The sequence below is a fragment of the Protopterus annectens genome, chromosome 4.part0 (genome assembly GCF_019279795.1).
Source record: "Protopterus annectens isolate FY-2018-M chromosome 4.part0, PAN1.0, whole genome shotgun sequence".
NCBI classification, from domain to species: Eukaryota; Metazoa; Chordata; order Ceratodontiformes; family Protopteridae; genus Protopterus; species Protopterus annectens.
Window position 1 is genome coordinate 698,397,472 of NC_056733.1, and position 23,520 is coordinate 698,420,991.

Sequence of the window (23,520 nt, forward strand, 5' to 3'; positions counted from 1 at the left end):
TGGTGAATTTCCTACTACCCATACATCGATCCAAGTTGGGCTTAAAATGGGATAAAGAGGAACTCTGCCTGACATGGACGGGCAGCCTATTCCACAGAATGGGAATTCTCTGAGAAACATCTGTCTCTCCAACATGTCCTATTTATGTTGCAAGCAAAATGTAGGTCTTTTAAACTAGTAGTTCTGATTTTGTTTATTTTGAGGATATGCAAAAGGTTAATCAAAACAGGGTCCAGGGATGCCTTGTATGCCCAGGCAAAGACCACCTTTCAGAAGTCTTGTATGATACAGAGTTGAGACAGGAATTTGAGGCGATCAGAGTAGGACACTGTGTTAACTTCCTTGTAGTCTTTTTGTAAACAACCTTAGTGAATATTTTAATTGTTACAGGTATTTGGTCAGATACATACAGAAGGGGGAATTATACTCGGCAGTGGGTCTGATAAGGGCCAAGCAGAGTGAAATGACCTCTTTGGGCCTAGAAGCCATGCCCTTGATTATAAGTTGAGCAACATAGAAGGATTTTCTTACTACATTGGACACATGCTGGTAGAAGGCCAGGTTACTACCTACAAGAGTTCCAAGATCCTAACTTTTAGGTGGTGTTTTATTGGTGTCCTGATCAGTCATATTTTAGGTTGTTCAGGAGGTATCTTGGGATGTTATAGAGGATCCACTGAGGCAGTGCTCTTGGCTTTAGTGAGTGCAGCCAGTACATGCTCCTTAGTTATAGTTGGAGGGAAAAATGTTTGAGGTTTTTTTTTATGGGATAGTTGCTGGTGGTGGTGGTGGTAGAGTTAAAGATGAAACTGAATACATCTGCCAACAGTTTTGCTACGATTGCCAGGCTCTGTAAATCTGGCTCCACTGCCCACCTGTTCAGCATGTTGCTGTGTGCTGCCCTAGAGGTTTCTAACACAGCCGAAAAAGCTTTATGGTCACCTTTCACCTGGGGGGGGGCTATCGTAACCTCAAAGGTGTCTTATTTGACCTAATTAGCTCTCTTAGTTGCGGATTTAGTTTGATGAGAGAGTTTTTATCTTTATGGAAATTATCCTTCCCTGATTTTTGCCAAAATGTTTTCCCTTTTGTTGTATATCCGGTTTAGTTTGGGAAGCCACAAGGGCAAGTTTGTCTCTGAGACTAGTCCTGAGCTTACTTCTGGTAGATACAACGGCTCCTATGCAGCCATCTACATGGTTGTACAGAATTTCCAAAAGCAATTCTGAAGGGGCACTGCATTTTGACAAGCCATCCAATAAAAGGTAATCTGTCTTGGAATAATTCCCAGCTGTTACAGGGATTACAGAGTTGACTTTGATTTTGAAGGAGACAAATTTATGGTCGGACCTTACCAGGAAGGACGAGACATTGAGGGGTAGCAGCATTCTTACATACCTGTGAGCATGAGGTCCAGTACATTGGAGCCTCTAGTGGGAGCATTTACTATATTGTCAAGAGTGTTTGTTTTTACTAAGTCCATGAATCTCTGTGCCTGTAGATTTGAGGTTGTGTACCATTCCCAGTCTATAGAGGAGTAATTAAAGTCTCCCACTGGTAGTATGTTAGTTTGAATGTTAAGTATCTCTAGTAGGTCAGAGTATGCACTGTGAGTTTCTTTGGACATTGAGGATGACCTACATCTGACTAGGATATAGAACAGATTTTTGTCTGTGGTGATCCACACATTGAGGAACTCCAGCAAGTCATCCTGTTTGACCACCACAGAGGTAAGCTTGTCTGATGTATATTGAGACACCATCACCTTTAGCCCTTGCCTGTGCAGCTACTGTTCTAAAAGCGTTGAAGGCATTGAAACCTTGCACTGCTGGGGAACTGCCTGCCGCTTTAAAACCATGTCTCAGTAACTGCACAGACGTCTATATTCAAGTGTGAGCAGGGGTTTCATAGAGTGTAGTGTGTTTTTTTTTTTTTAGGTAACACCTTGAGGATCAGTTGTGTTGATTTTATGTTGGTAGGCTTGTCAGTTTGGCTTGCCTAAAAAAAGGCACTCTGGAGGTGAATAAAGTTTTAATCAGTATTCAAAAGCCTACAGGGGAAATGTGTAGATCATCCTTGGCAAAGCAATGTTGCCTGTTTACCATGTGCTCCTACGCTAACAAATACTGGATCACCTTAGAATTACACCAGAAAAACAGTTGTTGAAATTAATCATTTTTTGCTCACATTGTGGCATCATCTTCAGTGATGGTAATACAACTGTTTAATACTAGTCTCATACCAGCCTGATGCAACTCCACAGTGTTTCTTTTCATATAGTCCAAGGAGGTACATTTCATGTCATTTTCTCCTAGATGGACTACGATGGAATCATATTGGTATCCATGACATAATGACTTGAGTGCATGCGTGATTTTATGGATTCTGGTTCCAGATAAGCAACTAACAGTTACCTTCACCTTGTTCAGCCGGCAGGTTGTACAGGGTTCTCTGTGAACAATTCCACATAGGCTGCTGTTAACTTAGGGATGAGAAGAGAACTGAATTTAGATTAACTATTGCTTAATAGGAACTATTCCAAAGAAAAACTACATCCTAACTGTGACAGGGTTTGCTGGGGTTACAAATTTAATTTTTATTTCATAGACAGCATTGTGGTCTGACCTCACCAGTGAGGACGTGACACTGGGGGGGTGGAGCTCTCTCATATTGGTGAGTACCAGGTCCAGCATGTCTGAACTTCTAGTGGGTGTGCTCACTACCTGGTCAAGGGTATGTGTGTTAAAGTCCAGGAATCCCCTGTAGCTGCGAGTATGAAGCAGTGTAGGAATCCCAGTCTATAGTGGCGGTACTTTAAGTTTCCCATGAATAGGGTATATAGTTTAATGGGGAGTGTCTCCAACAGGTCTAGGTATGAGCTACAGGATTGTGGGACATAAAGGGAGATTTACAGCTTGCAAAAGGATATGGTATGGGACTCTCTACGGTGATTTCCACATGGATATATTCTATAGCACTGTCCAGTTTAACAAATGTTGATTTATGCTTATTGCTAACATGGACTGAGACTCCACCTTGTCCTCATTTAGGCAGCTGATGGTCTAAATGTGCAGAAGGTATGGAAGCCTTGCACTGCTGGGGTACCTTCTGGGGATTTAAACTGTGTCCCTGTAACAGCTCAGATGACTATATTCTCCAAAGTAAGACACGCTTCCAGGGTGTGGAGTTGTTTTTATTAGGCTCCTAGCACTGAGCAGTGACACCTTCAGGTTTCTTTGGGTTTTATTTGCTATTGTCAATACGTTTGTAATTTTGGCATTGCCTAAAAAAAGGCTCGGGGGGCGGGATAAAGTTTTAGCCAACATTTATACACCTAGGGGAGACAGGTGCAGATGATCCTTAGCAAAGCAACATGGTTTACTAACCATGTCCTTCTATGCTGATAAATACTGAATCCCTCTGAGAAGACTAGAAACCTAACCAATTATTAAAGTCCATCATCTTTTGTTAGTACTGTGGCATCATTCCTGGTGAAGGCAGAATGCTCCTTAATGCAAGGCGCATACCTGCTAGAAACATTTTCAGCAAGATCAACAATTTTTCTCTTCATATAGTCCAGGGAAGTACATCTCAGGTCATTAATGTGCACATGGACTATGACAGAATCATACTGGTATCTGTGTAGTGACCTGAGTGCATGGGTAACTTGGCAGATCCTGGCTACACATAAGCAAATAACTATTACCTTCTTGTTTCGTCAGGTTAGTAGGGCATCTGTGCGTTGTACAATAGAGTCCATTATGACAAGAGTCCTGGTTAATGCATTGGCTTGCCTTATGGGCTTTGCTCTTGGGGCTCCACTGGTTGTAGCAGTATGTTTGGTGCTACTTTTGGTGAGTGCATTAGAGATTGTGAACGATAGGTGTTGCCATTTATGGGCTTAGGAGGTCTTTGAGGTTTGGGAATATTGTTTTTTAGTGCCTCAGCTTAGGTTGGTCTGTCTGTGTGGCGGACACTGTGTGTGGTAGGGTTTACTATCAAAAAGTTGAAATATCAAAAAAAAAAATCTACTTCCATGATCAAACTGACACTCCGAATTTGGCAATGTCACTTTAATGGAATGTTTATTATTTCCACAACATCCACATTTGACCAAATTTGGAATGTCAGTAGGTGATGTCAGATCCCCAGGCATTTGTGCTGAAGCTGTTGTTCGAATTGTGTACGTCTACAGCACAAGTGTTTACAGTTTTACAGGGGTGGCAAACACTCCTGCCCCACCCCCCACATCCCCGCAAATTATATATTCCAACTCGGAGATCGCACTACAGTGAGGAAAGGTAAAATTTCTTGATCCCCACTGTAGTGCAATCTGTTATCAGAACATCAAATGCACATTAGCAAATGTACACTACCATTCACTAATGTGCATTCGAACATTTTCAGAACATTATAGAAACTGGAAAAGAAGCATTCATCCAATTCCAGTTTCATATAACTGCCATTCCACATTTTGATAGTAAACCGTGTGGTACATGCAGTGTGTGTGTTCTTGCCAACCTGGTTTGTAAGCAAGATTTTTGCCACCAGTGAGTGTGCATCTCTTGCATACTGTATTTGTTTCTTTAAGGATTCAGTGGTTGCCTGTGAACATGAGACAATTGCTACATTGTCTCAGGATGACCATACCTACCATTCTGGCCAGAGACATTTGGAAATTGCATATCCATGCTGTCCAGACCTGTATTTGGGTGGGCTACTGTAGGTCATGGACTGGGTTATACAGATGTCTCTGCTTGGGTGATGTCTGGAGTTTGGCACTGTACTTGGTTAGACTGTGCTAAAATTTGATAGTAGTGCTTTTTAATGTGCTGGAGACAATTTGTAGTAAGGGAGGTTTAATAAAGTGCAATACTGGTTTGCTGGCTGGGCACTTAGCGTTATGTATACACAGAAAACAAAGGGTGGGAAATTACTACAGTAATGAAACAAGAGGAGGAAGGGATTTTGGAAGTCAGATTACCATAAGGAGTGGAAGCCAGAGACTCTGCCTTTTAAAAGCAAAAGGGAAGGGAGGAAGGTTTGGCGGAAAAAGAAAAATCGAACTGGAGCCCTAGTCCTATGGTTAGAATTTCAGAAACTTTTAGATTAATGTCTGGGTGGGAGGTGGGGCAGGCTCAAAGAGCAGTGGAAAACCAGTACCAAGGTAAACGGAAAGGCACTGAAATGCAATCAGGTATATACAGCAATAGAAAGTACTGAAGCACAAATCCTGGAGCAGAATTCACAACACTGCAACTACTGCAATCCTATCACACTATGTAGAAATTTACCAGTCATGCTGTAATAAATGACTAAATGAGACTGAAATCTGACAGTAGATCATAGTCCTGCTACAAGTATGAACGAAGCTACAAGGTTGATTGAGAACTCAGACTGGGTTCAAAATACAAAGAGCTACCTTTCAGATGTAATTCTACTTTTGGAAATAGAAGCGTAGTATAATATACAAACATTGCTAAAATCTTGCAATACATAATCTTTACACAACTGCAAATAAAGCTACAACAGTAAGGTCCCAGAACAAACAAAAAAAAAGTGCAGATTGCTTTCAGTCCATGGTTTAAGACAATAAAAGGCAAGTACAAAAAAGTATCACCATACAGGTCACTATAAGGGTAACTTGAAATATTTAAGCAGAATTTAAATAAAAGCTTTTTTCTTCCCTTTTGAGGAGAAGTTTGTATCTCACACCTCTCAGAGTCTTGAGCAAAAGACTGTCCCTCCCTGATTTTCAGTATTAACCTGGGGACAAAAGGTATAGAAAAATTGACCTGTTTAGTGAAAGGTATCCATCCCTCCAGGCCCTGCTGTCCAAGGCCCTTGTGCAATACTTAAATTGCTAGTTTTTTTGTTTTTTTTTTTAATACAAAAAGCTCTATTCAAGCATACCCCACTTCTGTTATTTTTAGAAAAATGTCTGTTTCATGTCCACTTATGGGTCAGTCTCTGACCAGCTGAGGTGTTGTGTGCGAGATGTTTTTATTGTCCCCTGGCAGGTGCTGGGTCATAAGCTATAGACCCATAGACTGAATCACTTCTCAGAACTTCATGGCTAAGTGACACAGGGAGGGATACAACAGGATGTCCCTCTCTGTTTATGTGCCACACCATTGTGGTGTTGTCTGTCTTTACTAACAGAACCCCTGGTTTCCAGAGTTCTTTGAATGCAATCATACCTTTGAGAACTGTCAACATTTATTTTCAGTTCATAAGATGCCTTAGGTTAAGATCTGTTTTTCAGATTTGAAGGGTACCCCCTTCCTGTTTAGAATTTAAACTTGACTCAGACACATCAATTCCTTTTTTTGGGTAAGGGAGAAGCTATATCTTATGGTTGAGGGAATGCCTGTGCTGGCACCACACATTCTTGACATACCACTGAATCTCGTGTGTCATTTTGCCAGGGGAATTAAAATTAATTATGCCACGTATCTCAGGGGTCTCAGAACTTTCCTGTCTGGGATGAATATTTGGTTCAAAGAGACCAGAAGGTGACTTTTTCCTCTGATAGGAGGGTCATTTGATTTTGCGGTTAGCAAGGCTGCTAGGAACACCAACTTGTATGATTGAGTCAGGTTTGACTTCCTTATACTGAGAATAAAACCCATACTTGAGAAAATGCTCATGATCAGATGAAGGGATGACTGTAGTTCTTTGACAGATTTTGCATGAATCAGGTTAACCGACAGAAAGGGTGAAATTTGAACGCCTTTCTTCCTGCAGAAAGCAATTACTGGGACTACACACTGTGAAAATTATTGGTGCAGACGTTAAGTCACAGGGCAGAGCAGAAAACTGATAAATGCTTCGCACCTGCTCTGAAGTGAAGATACTTCCTATGAACTCTTACAATGGGAATATGGAGTAATACACGTTTTAGATCAAGGGTGAACAAGAATGACTGGATTGATAACATGGGCAGAAGTTTCTGTAGGTTAAGCATTTTGAATTTGGGACTGAAGGAATACCTGCCAGCTTTGGAAGCAAAGCAAACTGTAGTTTTTAACTTGATTTTATTATGTGTATGGCTCATTGGTTCAGAGTGATGTTTGGTTACTACTTTAAGAAAATAAGATATGGGGAGGTGCCCATCAGAGTTATGACCGTTTCTTACTGGGCCCTTGAGGTTGAGGCCTGCTAGGCCTTGTTTCTTTGGTCAGCTTGCCATCTCCATCTCCTCTGTTGTTTTTGTTGTCTATTCCCTCTGGTCCTTCTCCCTCTCTGCCTGGGTTGAGAGGAAGGAAGGGACCAGGGTTTTTGTAGGGTAATTCCAACTAAATCTAGGTGGCTGTACATACAAGAAGTCTTTGACAGCCTGCACTGATGTAGAGTTGTCCTCCAGCTTCTTAAAAATTGCTTCAGCCTTAGGTCCACACAAAAACTCCCCATCCAAAGGCACATCCAATTTAGATTTCACGTGTTCTGGAAGGGGATGCTCCTTTAACAAGGCATGCCTATGAAAACTGACACAGAGGTAGCCATCCTGCTTTATGCTTACAAAACATAAAAGCCAGAATGCAAAGGATACTGGGTAAACTGGGAACAGGAGTTGCAAAGTTCTAGCAATTCTTTAGAAAGAGCTCTGCCCTCCATCCCCTTCAGCTTTGCCTTCATTTAGTCCAGAAAGGGGTCTCCTAGAATTTGACCATACAGATCTAGCAACAGAGAACTCTCACTGTCAGAGTGGAAGAGGTATAAAAACAAAGCCATCCTGGGCAAGTAACTGGCAACACACGACTATACTAAAATCCAAAATTAATGGCAACAGTATCCAATAAGCAAGAAGTACAGGAAATCAAATATAATAAAAAAAGCAAATTTAATGTCATAACTATACACAAAGTTAAGCACTTTCATCTCTGCAAAGAGAGACTTCATCAGAACAACTACAATGTATTGTCAGCATTCTTTTATACTGCCATCTGTTACAAATTGAGGTAATTGAATAATTGAATACTTAAATGTACAAAACCATACTTAAAAAAATCACTTAATTCTACTAAACTCAATCAACGTATTGTAGATATAACCCTTTGTCAATTCAAATTCCATATAAAAAAGAATTAAATGTTGAAAAAATGTGTGCATTGTTTTAAAAATATGTTGTAAAATTAGAAAAATACTACAAAGTGAGGGCATGTTTTTTTAAGAAGATGGATAATAGTACATCTATCATTCAGACATGGGATAATATGGCATTTAACATCAGCTGCCACTGTAACTCTCTAATCTCCTTTTACAGGGAGTGATTATTCGGCCTGATTCTACCAAGAAGAGCACAGCAACCTCCATGCACTCATTTGTACGATTGGGGTAAGCATCAGAAGCAAGACAGCAGGCCCTCACAATGATGCAAGCGCATGTCAGCTTCCAGTGATCAGATAAGATTACATGTAAATTGACCATAGTTCTATGTCATGAATGATGTGGCTCCAAGTAAAGATAGACTGAGGGGAGTAAGGGTCCTGGACTTAAAAATAAGAGATCCTATTTTTTTTTTGTGGGGGAGACCGTCAGGCCCCTGAGAAAAGGAAGCACTGTGACCTTAATCTGGGTGCCTGCTGAAGGCAACATGCAGGCAAAGGGACCAAAGAACATCCATGGGAGAGAGAGCTGATGGTTGGCAAGTGGGAATGGGAAAATGAGGGTCTATATTACTTCACTGAAGTTTTATTTCTGTGAATGCCTATTCACTGACCCCTTTAAATCGAACATCCATTCATTGAATGCTCACATCAGTGAACGGCTTTCATAGGGAAGGGAATTACTTGCCCACCACAGCAATCATCAAACACTACATTATTTCAAATTCACCAAAGTGGGGGACTCCCCGCTTCTATATACCAACAGGGTCACACTACAGTGGGGAAAGGGGCACATTTCTAATGATGGCCAACTAACTCCCTTCCCTATGAAAACCATTCGTTGATGTGAACGTTCGATGAACAGGTTCGATATAAATAAGTCGATGATTATGTATTTGAAAAAAATAAAACTTTGATGAAATAATATAGACTAAGAAAATGATGCAGGAAAAAAGAACATGGGAAAAATATTTAACTTTTAATTTATATATTGACAGATTCAATTATATCTCTTCACTATTGTCTCACTCTAGCTAGTACAAACACTTCCATGTTTGCTGCTTTTTGGCACTTTTATTACAATTTAACTTACAATAAGCTTCCCTAAGATGAACCAGGAGCAAAAACTAACTGCATCTTGTGCACTATGCAGTGTCAGTTGCACAGCAGGTATCACACCCGGCTTCGGTGCAGAAGGTTGTGGACTCTATTCCCACAACAGGTAGTTGAACATGCTGGCATTGCACTGCAGCATTAAGGGGGAGAGTGCTGCTCTCCTGAGTGCGTCATCCTTCAGATGAGATGTTAAACTGAGGCCTCATCTGCCTGAGTTGGCAGTAGCTGAGGTAGATGTAAAAGATCCCATGGCATCTTATCAAAAAGAGTAGGGGAAGTGCCCCACTGCCCTGGCAAAATTTCCCTAGTAGTAAAAATTCCATCTCGGGTCTCCCCTGAAAAGAGGCTACTAGCCTAGTGGGACTAACCCATTCAAAGGATAAATAAAATAAATAAATGATTTAAGTTAAAGTGGTTCCCATCTTACAGCATAAGGACCTTCTGCTTGATCTTTTTATGAAGAAAATTACTGTTCAGTAAACTATTTCATAAAGATATGTACTTAATGGTGAATGCAGTACCTTGTTATATGGTGTGGCAACAAACTTTATTTGTAATACATAAACATTGTATGAGAAGTTGAATGAATGCCATACAGAAGATGAATTACAGTACCCACTATAACTGAGACAGCCATTTTTACACATTAAGAAATTTATCTCCACTGCTTTAAATGACCAAAAGCTAAACCAGAGGGCTTGCTGCTACAGAACCACGTATTTATGTGGCATTTTCCTCTTTACAAAGAGAACTACTGGGACAAAGGCTCCTAATATGACAACAAATTATATGTCAAAAGAAACATTTAAAAACATGGTGAAATTAAGAGCTACAGACCAACACTCTGCATATATGCTTACAACTGGTTGCCCACCGACTGTTAGAGAACAGAAATTACAATTCTTATGAATGTTAATTGTAAACTTTTGTACATACCATTACTATTTTATCAAAGTTTTGCATACCAATATGTTATAACTGTTACAGTCCATATTGCCCATTTTGTGGCTACAAAAACTTTGCATCAACCCACTCTAACAAAAATAAAAAAAATAAATGTGATCCTAAAATCCACAAAAATCTAAGTGCAAATTGGGAAATACTGCTCACTCCAGAATGGGGTATCTCAAAGCAACCCCTTCTTTAAAATATAGCAGTCTCACAGACAAATAGCAGGGATGAGGGATGTGCAGTCTCCCCCATGAGCTGCTACAGGGAGGGCAAATACCTCCACTCAAACTCAAAATATTTACAGCAAGTTTTAGAATTTGTCATCATTCTACTTGAATCGTAGTATACTTTTTAAAGCATCAGAATGGCTTCCATCATCACAATTCACATTTATTGGAAGCTGTACTCAGTCATACCTTATCACGGGCACTTACTCTCATATCTATACTTCTGTCTGCCCAAAGCTTTTAATTATACTAGATACATCATCATCTAAAATTAGTCTACCCAAAATAATCACTGCGGCTAGCCTCTGTGTGCATTTAATGTCCTACAGCCAATACACTACAACAACTTTGCACTTGGTCTGAATGTACCACCTCAATATCTACACCATCTTCCCACCATTTTAGTAATAAAGTAAGACTCACTGTATGTGTACTACCTCTTTATATAAACATTGTGCAGCCATGCTAACTCATCAGTTTGCTGTCACAGGCAATGTATTTAGTTGTCAATTAAACAAGTCTCACCTGCTAGTCGTTTCTTCTCATACTTGGCCTGCTCCTCTCGATTCAATGAGTGGAATGCTCGCGGTGGGCCATCTGGAAAAAGTGGAGGAAACTTCTCTGACTCCAGCTGTTGTTGAATACGATGGTACTCACTGCGAGTGGCTGGCACTAGTGTAGAGTTAAAGAAATGAACAAGCTATATCCTTAATGTACTCCAAGCACTTCTTTCACATTTCATGTATTTCAAAACATACGTACTGTCACTGTCTGGCTTTGACTATACATACAAACAAATATTTCAGGTACAGACAATGATGCCCTTTCTAGCCTGCCAATATACAAAACAGTTATTCCCATAAGTGTCCAGGTTATTCTTATAAGATATCTGGACTAGAGCTTGCTTTAATGTAATTTGGTAGTCTATTCCATGCATCAGCTACTCTCTCAGAAAACCAACTAATACAACTGTCATTCTTATATAATCTTCTTAGGTTGTCTGATGATTCCCTACAATTTCTGATAAATCCCAAATATTCCCAGAGGTAGCAGTTTCTGAAATTTCCTACATACCTGAATAAGGTCTTCTCTTAAATGTCTATATGAGACACTGTACAAGTTCAGATATCTTATTTTTTGGTAGCAATTTAAATTTTCATATCCATGGACATCTTGATACATTTCCACTGCACTAATTTACTTAAGTGCGGTTTCCGATAAGACTTCCATATTGTTATTCCATACTTAGCTTTGGGTCTAATGTACGATTTCATCATTTCTGATTTTCTAGACATTATAAATCTTTTGCACAACATACAGTTCTATAACTATCAATTTGTTGATATGCTTAGAAACAAAATCAAAGATGGATCTACCCATGTACCTAGGTCTTTAAATTAATCTACAGTTTCAAATCACTGGGTGCTGATTTACTATTCACCTTTCAATCTAGGTCACCCATATCTCAAACGCTTAGTTAAATAACACACATGAATACATGAAAACATACTCAGAGGCTCTAAATAAAAATCTGCAAAAGCAACAGAGACCTCCAAAGCAGACATCCAAGCAACCTCCACACCCCATCACCAACCATGAAACACATACTTCACATAATCAGTGTGCCACGCAATCACAGCCCTTAAGGCAAAATAACATACCCAACACACTAGTAATAGGCAACTCTATAGTCAGGCATACTGATGTCCCACTAACTAGGCTGGACAAGGAGGAGGTTACAGTTAGCTGCCTGTCGGGCACCAGGATGCGCCACATAACACAAGCACTCAGGTCACGAAAGAACAAGTACAAATACGACTCTGTCATTGTCCATGTTGGTGTGAATTACCTCAGACATACCTCCCTGGACTACATGAAAAGAGACATGGAAGAGCTCTCTGATCATGTAAGCCCAGGCCGGTATGAGCCCGACCCAGAGTAGCATCCTGCCCTCACCAAGAATGATGCCACTGTATAAAGAAAACATTATCAATTTCAACAATTGGCTAAGTTTCTGGTGTCATTCAAAGGGGATCCAGTATCTGTCCACCTGGGATGACATGCTCGTTAAGCCAAGTTACTTCGCAAGAGATGGCTTGCACCTGTCACCCTTAGGCTTTCGAATACTGGCCAAGGCTCTTGCCGCCCCCATAGTGGCTTTTTTAGGCAAGGCTCAAAAGACAAACCCACCACCATAAATAGCACAAGTAACCAAAAACTGAGTGTAATGATACTCAACACCAGAAGTCTAAACCTCAAATGCACACACACGAGGCACTCCTCAGTATGGAGAACATAGACATCTGTGCAGTAACAGAAACCTGGTTTAAGGCTCCTGAGAGCACCCCAGCACTACTAGGCTACAACTCATACCATACCTTTCGGCCACAGAACTAGGACCGAAACACAAAATGCGGGGGTGTATCCATACTCATCAAGGATACCCACACCTCCAGGTTAGTGGCACAGCGCAATGCATCAGAGATCATCCATGTGCAACTAACAACGGGCAAAACTGCAATCCAAATTGTAGCTTGCTACAGATCACCCACCAAGACCCAGGACCCCCATTCTGCATTTCTGGAAACACTAGGAAATATGAAGGTCCTACCAAACACCCTAATACGGAGTGATTTCAATTACCCAAACATAAACTGGGAGAACTACTCAAGTACTAACTCCCTTGCCCAACGCTTCCTAGAATTTATAAACTAGAATGCCCTGGATCAACTGGTCAACACCTCCACAAGAGGGAACAACATATTGGACCCAGTCATCACCAACATGGGCAACCGGTGTTCCACACCAGAAGTCAGCCCCTCGCTGGTTAGATCAGACCATAGATTAATCACTCTGGATATCCACATTCCGCCCCCACCCCCAATCAAGGAAACCACAGTGAAAAATGTTTCAAAAGCAAATTTCACGTTACTTAAGACTGAGGTGGAAAGGTTCACAGCCCCCATGCTAAAGGACAATGCTGTCCAAGCTGCTCTAACCTTTACAAAGGCACTCCAAGAGCTTCTGTAGGAATGCATGGATAGGGCTTATCTCAAGTAAAACCAAGACTCACTCCTCCAAGAAAAGGAAATCAGTCTGGTGGACTCCTGCCATAAACAAGCTATACAACAGAAGGAGGAAACTTGTACAGAAAAAAAAAAAAAGAGTAAAATCCCAAGAAGGAAAGACATCCCTGATCAGTATCAGCAAGAAACTACGATCCCTCATTAAATCATCCAAGGCTAGTTTCGAAAGAAAAATTGCCTACGACTCCAAAGATCCAAAGCATTCTTTAGCTATGTCAAGAACCTAAGTGGAAACTCTCAGATCTGCTCTGAGTTAGTGCAGAATGGCACAAAATACACTGAACTGACATATTGCCAACATTCTGGCAGACCAGTTTAGTGCAAACTTCACCCCCCCCTCTCACCCTCTAAAGGGCCCATAACCATACCAGAAGAATGTAGGGCCCTGTCAGTCACCGAGACACAGTTTAAAACAGGCCTATCCAAAGCCAAACACACAGCTTCAATGGGACCGGACGGTGTCCCAGGCTGTGTCTTACAAGAGCTCCAAAACGAACTAGCCCCTCACCTAAACACACTGTTCAAACTCAGCCTCTCTACAGGCTACGTACCCATAGAGTGGCAGGCACTGCAACAGTTATTCCACTCCACAAAGGTGGAGCCACAATGGACCCCGAAAACTATCACCCTATAAGCCTGACTAGCCTGGTCTGCAATGCTATGGAGCGCATCATCACGGAACTCATTAACAAAGACATTGGGAACCTCCAAACCTTGGCCCCAACCCAGTTTGGCTTTAAGGGCAGATCATGCCTCCTAAACCTGGTGGGCTTCTTTGAGACAGTTACCAAGGCATTAGACAAGGAAAAGGAGGTCCACATAGCCTACCTAGACCTCGCAAAGGGATTTGACACCATTCCCCATTCTAGTATTATAGACAAGCTCACCAGCTTGAGCATAAACCCCTACGTCACGAGATGGATTGACAACTGGCTCATGGATAGAACCTACATGGTGAGAGTTGCAGGCTCTACGTCCGACTCTAAACCGGTTACAAGTGACGTCCCCTAGGGCTCAGTCCTAGGACCCCTCCTGTTCGGTATATACTTCTCAGAGGTACAGGCAAGCATAGCAGGACTATGGTTGACCAAGTTCGCAGACGACTGCAAACGGGGCCACAACTGATTCTCCGGCTGATACAGACACCCTCCAGACAGGTCTCACTGAGAGAGAGACCTGGTGTCAAAATCACGGCCTCAAGCTAAATGCCAAAAATTGCATAGTCATCCCCTTTGGAAAAAATAGAGTACCCGCGAACTGCCACATAGGTGGTAGTCCCCTAAATACAGAAAATGTAATAAGGGATCTGGTGACCCAAGTAGATAGCAATCTCTCCTTTGATAATCATATTGCCAAGGTGGTTAGAAAATCCTTCTATGTGGCCCACCTAATCACAAAAGGGTTTGCATCTAGAACAAAAGAGGTTATTGTGCCTCTCTACTCATCACTTACTAGATCCATCATAGAATACAACGTCCCATTTGAGATGTACCTTACAAGACACCTGCAACAGCTGGAAAGACCACAAAAGTACCTCACCAAGAGGATTACTGGCCTAAAACAGATGCCCTATGCAGCCCGACTCAAGAAACTCCAGCTGTACTCGGTTGCATATCGCTTACTCAGAGGTGATCTCTGCCTGACATACAAGGCCATGTCCAACCCAAAATTGATGGACATGCTCCACCTAAAAAAAAAACAAATCCCAGAGAGCCACACGCTCTAGAGATATAAACCTCACCACAATGATAAATGGGACATGCTGGAGGGATAGATTCCTGTCCCAGAGACTCCCCATGTTTTGGAACAGGATTCCAATATACATCAGATCTTTCAAGATGGTGGTCATCTAGTGTGCACCCTCTGCACAGAGCTCCCTCCCTCAGCTTCAGAGTTTACAGGATAATTTCATTCCTTAGTTCTAATATCGCTTTTTGAAGGAGAGGATAACTCAAATACATGCATGCTACTAGTTCAGAGACTTATTATTAATGATACTTGGTCTAAAAACTTATAACAGTCTAATAACGTTGGACAAGTGCTACAGCCACGTGTAGTCAAAGGCCTGTGTTAACCTGCTTCACACATCCAGTCTACCAAGGTCTCATTAAGCATGGCAAAGGAATCTGACTGTATGGAAACACAAACTATAAAAGCCAAACTTTCAACGGTAAGCTCCAAAAGACAAAGATTAAATAAACAAACAACTGATTCAAATAAAAATAGCGCTAAAACAAAATCTGAATCCACCTTTCACATGGATGAACTAAAAGAAGCGCTACAACCAATCCAGAATGCTATACAAAATTTCTCGGACCAAATGGACAAATTTGGTAGTGTTATAAAACAAATCGTCGAGAGAGTGGACATTCTAGAACAAAAAACACTTTCAAATGATTTACTTATAAAGAACTTAACTGACGAGCTGCGTACCAAAACATCCTCTATTACAGAACTTCAGTCTAAAATAACTGACCATGAAGCACGAAGCCGACGTAACAATGTACTAATCAGAGGTCTCCCAGAGTGATATGACAATCGGGACTTATTAAAAATATCCAAACAAATTTTTGATCAACTTTTACGCTTAGAGGGGTGCTCCTCTGAGATAACAGTGGAGAGAGCACATCGCGCTGCTTACAAGAAACAAGAATCCACATCACCGCGTCAAATGTACACAAAGTTATTAAACTTCCAAGACACTCAAAGAATCCTCACATCAGCTAAGAATCATAAGTCCTTTACTTGGAATAATCACAAATTGTCTTTTTCACAAGACTTGCCTATTTCTATTAAAATGGACAGACAGAAGCTTGCTCCGTTCTGCGCTGACCTGATTAAAAGAGATGTCAAGTTTCAAATGAGATACCCGAGCACTCTCGTGTTCTCCTGGAAAGGTACAAGATTTTCAGCCAACAATACAACTGAAGCAAGAGAAGCTTTTATTAAAGCTTTCAATAAGGTTCCGACACATTAGTATGCCCTAATAACCAATTAATATCCTTTCTATGCCTTAACTTATATAATATAGAACTTCATATATCTAAAGATCCGGTAACTGTTGGGGCATCCGTACTCGGGTTTAGGTCCTCGCAGGCTTGTTTCTGTTTTGGTTTTTTGTAATCTCCATTTAAATCTTTCAATAGAGTTTGACTGGGAACCGCTTAAGTGTTGTTATTACCCAGCGGGACATCTTTGATTCCTGGCTTCCAGTGGTTCTCACAAAAATTTCCTCCTTCCTGTTTACAGTGACACTACAGCCCTGCCTCGTTCTTGCATGAACAGCAGATCTCGGATGCATTGTCTCCGGATTCCCGATCAGGTTTCCACAGCCTCAATTTAAAGATACTCTTCTTTTCAATGGTTATGAGCTACCCACAAGGCAAGATTTTATTTCAACGATGTTGCTACTGGTTTACAGTGTTTCACAATCACTTAAATGTCTACAGCGGAAAATACACCATCCATTGTCTCTTGTTGTTACTTTATTATAGTTCAGAAAATGAACATTATCGGAGTCTTGGTCAAGCTGTATGCAGAAACATTACTTTGGTATTGCTCATAGCCAAATAACTCTACTGCTTCCCTCATTTGCATAAATAACTTTATGTTGTACATTCTTAATATTTAATCCAGTTACAGATGTAACAAAGTTTTGGGTTGGATGACTGAAGAGCCGTGCTACTCGGTAGTTTTAAATGCCTCTTTTTGTTATAGTCTCCTTACTAATTTAGAAGTAAGCCAATGCTCACATCCCAGTTTCGATTTCCTTAGGAATAGTTTAATACTAAATCAGTCAATTGCTCTTGCTATTGTAGTTGATGGATATAGTCAACACCTGTTCTTAAGTCTCTTCTAACTGTCTGCTATTAGTTAGAGAATTAGTGATGTACCTTTAAGACACCATTGTCTTTTTGCAATTTTTAAATCACCCCCTGAAATATCTCTGGATATATACAGCCTTACATTTATTGTTAAGGTTATTTTGCTCTGTCTTTGCATAATTGGGTTGTGCTAGTCACAACCTACTGGTTTCCATGTAATTACATGATCAGTGGTAACATCTTTTTTGAGTACTAATATCACTGCAGTGTCTGGTGAACATTATAAAAGACAGTCAAGCTCACTCTTAAGGCGTATGAGTAGATCTGCCATTATGTACCTAAACAACAAGTTGCGCACTATGTTTCTTATCTATTAACAAATGCCTTTGGTTTATATGGTGTCTCTGGACTGGAAATATGCATGACAAGCTAATATATCCAATACTACTTATACTACTGGTTATAATTTTTTTTTTTTGTTGAAATAATAATACTAAATTTATGAAGTCCATGTCTAGTCAAGGACCATGAATCCATTGTGTCGGATGTGAACTGATACACAACATCCATAGAGCATTTGTTCATTTATTAGTGTGTTCTGTATTGATTCTAGACACTTTTACTCTGTCATTATAGTTTGTGGATATAGACTTGCATTACCTGTATATTTGATGTAATTATTATATATTTTGATACAGTTTTATAGCTTTTCTCTATGGTAGTAAGGGTAGTCTATCTCATAAACCTCTCTTTAACAGGAAAAGATTTTTTATTTGATTGCAACCCATTCTATTTTGTCTCACCTGTTCTCTCGACTATTTGAAGCTCAAGTAATTTATTACTTCTCTTTGGTCTTAACATTTTTCATCCTGCACTCGTCATCTTCACCTACTACTAAAATGCGAGACTATTCTATTTATCTTTCTAGCTCTTCCAATCTATTATCTTGATTTGTAATCTAGTCATATCTTATTCTTTTAACGTTTCTTGTTTAACCACGGTTTGTTTATATTAACCCCTCCTCTCTTATCTATCTTTGTATGTTGTTGTCCTATTTCTTCTTTCTGTTACATAAGTGTACTGTTCTTTAATTATTCTCATCTTACTTATCCTACTCTTCTCTCAGGTTGCTCTTAAGTGCATTGATACAGGGTCCTAGTATGATCAGTTCTTGGATGTATAAGGTTTTGTATATATGTATTATACTGTAGTTAATGTTGCTTGTTACATTAGTCCTTTTCAGGACTCCACCTATTTTTGTATTATCCGACTTGTGTATGCTGTTAACCAAACATGTTCTTTCATCTGTTTTATTTACATGTATTCCTTCTCTTAGAGGGTCTAGGTGGGTAGGCATCGGGGATGTAATGAAGGAATAGTATGTTTACATGGTAGAAGATTTTCCTACTCTATTCATGTACGTTTTATGGTTTTGGTCTTTACTTTTTCCCAGACTTTCAATAGCATTATTCATATCTCCTTCGTCTAATATGATTTTTAGTTTATATGGTCTTATCCCTTATTATTGATTCTTGGAATGTTAGAGGGCTTCACAACAAATCTAAAAAATCCCTTCTCTTTCATTTACTCTTCAAATCCCAGGCAAATATATGCTTTTTACAAGAAACACACATGCTTAGAGAAGAGTGGGAAAAAGTGGATTAACAACATAATTTCAGCAGGCAATAGTTCCAACTCTAAAGGGGTGGCTATTATAATTAAGAGCAATTTCCAAGGGAGTATTCTGGATGAGAAGTATGACGAAGATGGGAGATGGTGTTATTTCCCTGCTCGCATTCACAATCTCAATAAACCAATACTCTTCTTTAATCTATATAGCCCATGTATTCAACAACACATTTTTATACTAGAGGTTTATAATATTCTTTCTTTCAATGACCACTACATCATAGTGGGAGGGGATTGGAATGCTGTCATAGACCCAGATTTAGATCGAACTCGCGTTTCCCTTTCATATAATCGTCAAGCATCTATTGCCCTTGAAGAATTAATGACTGATCTCAGTCTTATAGATCCCATTTCATTTAGTACTCATTCTACCAAAAATGATTTTTACACATTAATCGAAATGCTATAATGCATGGTCAAGACGAGATTTTTTCTTGCTATCTGATTCCCTCTCTTACTAAGATTTTTTACTCTTCAGAACCTAGGTTTTTTTCTGATCATTCTAAAATCTCACTCAAGCTTTCCCATGATCCTATTACTCCCTCTACATCCCTATACATTAACTGGTCATTAAACAACAATATACTATCTAATAAGTCTTTAATTCAGGAAATTAATGAGATTTTGCTTAATACTAATGTCAACATGAGTAACCCACATATCCCACTTGATATCCAATGGGCTGCCTGTAAAGCTTGCCTCAGAGGCATCCTAATCAGCAAAGCTTCTTACCTCAAAAAGTGTTATAAGAATAAAGAATATAATCTCTTATCAAATATCTCTACCCTAGAGAGTCAATATAGATATAACCCAAATCCCAATACATATAAAGAAATAAATGATTCACAAAAAGTATTAGGTTCATAGGTTCATACTAGGCTATCTGCCCTAGGGCATTTATAAGCCTAGCCAGAATGTGTTTGGCTTTCGCCACCCATTTTTAATTTATTTTGCTATGCCCTTTTTCGAGGTTAGTATACTGTGCCTCTGTCTAACAGTGACACAGAAGTGATACCTGGGGTAAACCTACGCTCTCCCATCCACTCATCAAGATTTCTCTTGAAGAGAGTCAATGAGGGACTCTGCCTAACCTGGACTGGGATTCCAGAGTGAAGGGAGCCTCTGGGTTATGAATCTGTCCCTCCAGCATGTCCTATTTATTTCAGTGCTGAGGTTCAAGTCTCTCAGCGTGGCTCGATGAGATTTGGATTTTCTGAGGTGCAGCATGTCCATTAATTCCGGGTTGGACATGGCTTTATACGTCAGGCACAGATCACTTCTGAACAGGCGGTATGCCACTGAGTAGAGCTGGAGTTCCTTTAACCGGGCAGCATATGGCATCTGTTTGAGCCCTTTGATCCTCTTGGTGAGGTACTTTTGGGGTCTTTCCAGTTGCTGCAGGTGTCTGGTAAGGTACATTCCAAAAGGGGCATTGTACTCAATTATGGGCCTGATGAGGGATGAGTAAAGAGGCACGATGACCTCCCCTGATCTAGATGTGAATCCATTCATGATTAGGTGGGCTATATAAAATGTTTTTCTAACCACTTTGGCCACGTGGTTGTCAAATGAGAGATTGCTATTAACTTGGGTCCCCAGGTCCCTAATTACTTCTTCTGTACTTAATGGATTACCACCTATGTGGTAATTTGTGGGCACTTTGTTTTTGCCAAAGGGGATGACTATACACTTTTGGCATTTAGCTTGAGGCCATGGCTCTGGCACCAGTTGTCTGTTTCTATGAGGCCCTTTTGGAGGATGCTTGTGTCGGCTGGAGAGTCTATTATGGTGCCCAGTTTGCAGTCATCTGCGAACTTGGTCAGCCACAGTCCTTCCGTGTTGGCCTGTACCTCCGAGAAATATATACCGAACAAGAGAGGTCCCAGGACTGAGCCTTGTGGGACACCACTTGTAACTGGTTTGGAGTCTGACATGGCTCCAGCAATTCTAACCATGTGGGTTCTGTCCTTGAGCCAGTTTGCAATCCATCTAGTGACATAGGGGTTTATATTTAAGCTGGTGAGCTTATCTATAATGCCCGAGTGGGGTATTGTATCGAAGGCTTTTGCGAGGTCCAGGTAGGCTGTGTGGACCACCTTCCCCTCATCAATGGCCTTGGTGACTGTTTCAAAGAAATCAACCAGGTTTAAGAGGCAGGATCTGCCCTTAAAGCCGAACTGGGTAGGATCCAGTGTTTGTAGGTCCCCAATATCTTTATTTATGAGGTCCATGATGATCCTTTCCATAGCTTTGCAGACCAAGCTAGTCAGGCTTATGGGGCGATAGTTTCCATGATCCGTTGAGGCACCACCTTTATGGAGAGGGACCACTGTTGCTGTACGCCACTCTTTGGGCACATATCCTGTAGTAAGGCTGAGATTGAACAGTAGTTTTATGTTTGGGTTTAGCTCTTCTTGGAGTTCATGTAGGACGCAGCCCGGGACACCATCTGGTCCCATTGATGCTGTGTTTTCTGCTTTGGAGAGGGCGGCTCTTACCTGAGCATCTGAGATGTCAGGGGGGCAGCACTCTGCTGGGATAGATATTTACCCTTTTGGTGGGGTGGGGAGTTTGCGCTGAACCTGTCAGCTAGGATGTTGGCAATGTCTGTGGGTTCGGTGTATTTTTTGTCATTTTGGACCAATTCTGAGCATATCTGGGAATTACCACCCAGGTTCCTAACATAACTAAAGAAAGCCTTGTGATTATCCTTAGTGTCCTGTGCAATTTTTCTCTCGAAGCTGGCCTTAGACAATGTTATGTGTGCCCGTAGGTTTTTGCTAATACTGATCTGTGATGCCTTCCCTTTTGGGATTTTGCTCTATCATTTAGTAGCTTCCTCCTTCTATTGTATAGTTTGTTTATGGCTGGGGTCCACCAGACAGGACGTCTGCCTTTGGAGGATTGGGTCTTGGTTTTATTTGGGATCGATGATCCATGCATTCCTGAAGGTGTTCATAGAATGCGTTTATAAAGGATTCTGCGGTCTGGGCGTATTTTCCACAGGCCGGGGCTTTGAAGGATTCCACCTCAGTTTTGAGGAGTGTGAAATTTGCTTTAGAGAAGTTTTTCACTGTGGTTTTCTGGGCAGGTGGTGGGGTCGGGATGTGAATATCCAGTGAGATTAGTTTATGGTCTGATCTTACCAGTGAGGGATACACTTCTGGTCTGGAGCATAGAGTCCCCATGTTGGTGATGATCAGGTCCAGTATGTTTTCCCCTCTTGTGGGAGTGGTAACAAGTTGTTCCATAGCATTTGAGTTTATAAATTCTAGGAACCTTTGGGCTAGGGTGTTGGAGCTAGAGTAATGCTCCCAGTCTATGTTTGGGTAGTTGAAGTCGCCCAAATACAATGGTGTTTGGAGAGACCTTCATATTTTCCAGTGTTCTCAGGAAGGCCGAGTGGGGTTCCTGGGTTTGGGAGGGTGGTCTGTAGCAGGCTATAAACTGGAAGGCAGTTTTACCCACTGTTAGTTGCACATGGATAGTCTCTGATGCTTCGTGCTTTGCCACCAACCTGGAGGTGTGGGTATCTTTGATGAATATCGATACTCCCCATCCTTTTGTGGTTCGGTCCAAGTTTTGGGGCCGAAAAGCATGGTATGAGGTATAACCTGGTAGTGCTGGGGTGCTCTCGGGAGCCCTGAACCAGGTTTCTGTTACTGCACAGATATCGATGTTCTCCATGCTAAGGAGAGTTTCGAGTGCGTGCATCTTGAGGTTTAGACTTCTGGCGTTGAGTAGCATTACTCTTAGTTTCTTATCCCTTGTGATACCTATGGAGGTGGGTTTGTCTTTGAGCCTTGCCTAAAAAGGCACTATGGGGGTAGCAAGAGCCTTTGCCAATATCCGAAGCCCAGGGGTGACAGGTGCAAGCCGTCCCTAGCTTAAGCATCGTGGCTTGTCGAGCATATCATCCCAAGCTGACAGGCATTGGATCCCCTTTGAATGACACCAGTACTTAAGCCAATTGTTGAAATTGATCATCTCGTCTTCATATTGTGGCATCATTCTTGGTGAGGGTAAGATGCTACTCAAGGTCAGGGTCATACCGGCCTGGGCTACATGCTCAGAGAGCTCCTTTATGTCTTTTTCATGTAGTCCAGGGAGGTGCGTCTCAGGTCATTCACACCAGCATGGACAATGACTGAGTCATATTTGTACTTGCCTTGGAGTGACCTGAGTGCTTGTGTTATGTGGCGGATCCTAGCGCCTGACACGCTGCTCACCGTGACCCTCTCCTTGTTCAGCCTGGTGAGCGGGACGTCAGTGTGCCTGACGATAGAGTCACCTATTACAAGTGTATCAGGTGTGTTGTTTAGTCTTAAGGGCTGTGACTGTTTGGCACACTGGCTTTGTGAGATATGTGTTGCACGTGTTTTGTTTTGGGGTAGCGGCTGCTTGGGTGTCTGCTTTGGAGGTCTCTGCTGCTTCGGCAGATCTTTATTTAGAGCCTCCAAGTATGTTTTTGTGTGATTATGTGTTTGGTTTGTTGTCATGGTAGGTCTATGTGAGACTG

At 41.1% G+C, this 23,520-nt stretch overlaps 1 protein-coding gene across 1 annotated transcript in view; it reads right to left on the minus strand.

Moving 5' to 3' along the window:
- POLE (DNA polymerase epsilon, catalytic subunit) overlaps nt 1-23,520 on the minus strand; it is a 1,031,469-nt gene that overhangs the window by 778,619 nt on the left and 229,330 nt on the right. Inside the window, exon 18 of the mRNA XM_044069769.1 lies at nt 10,928-11,074. Coding sequence (XP_043925704.1) covers nt 10,928-11,074 — 147 coding nt within the window. The remainder of the gene's footprint in view (nt 1-10,927; nt 11,075-23,520) is intronic.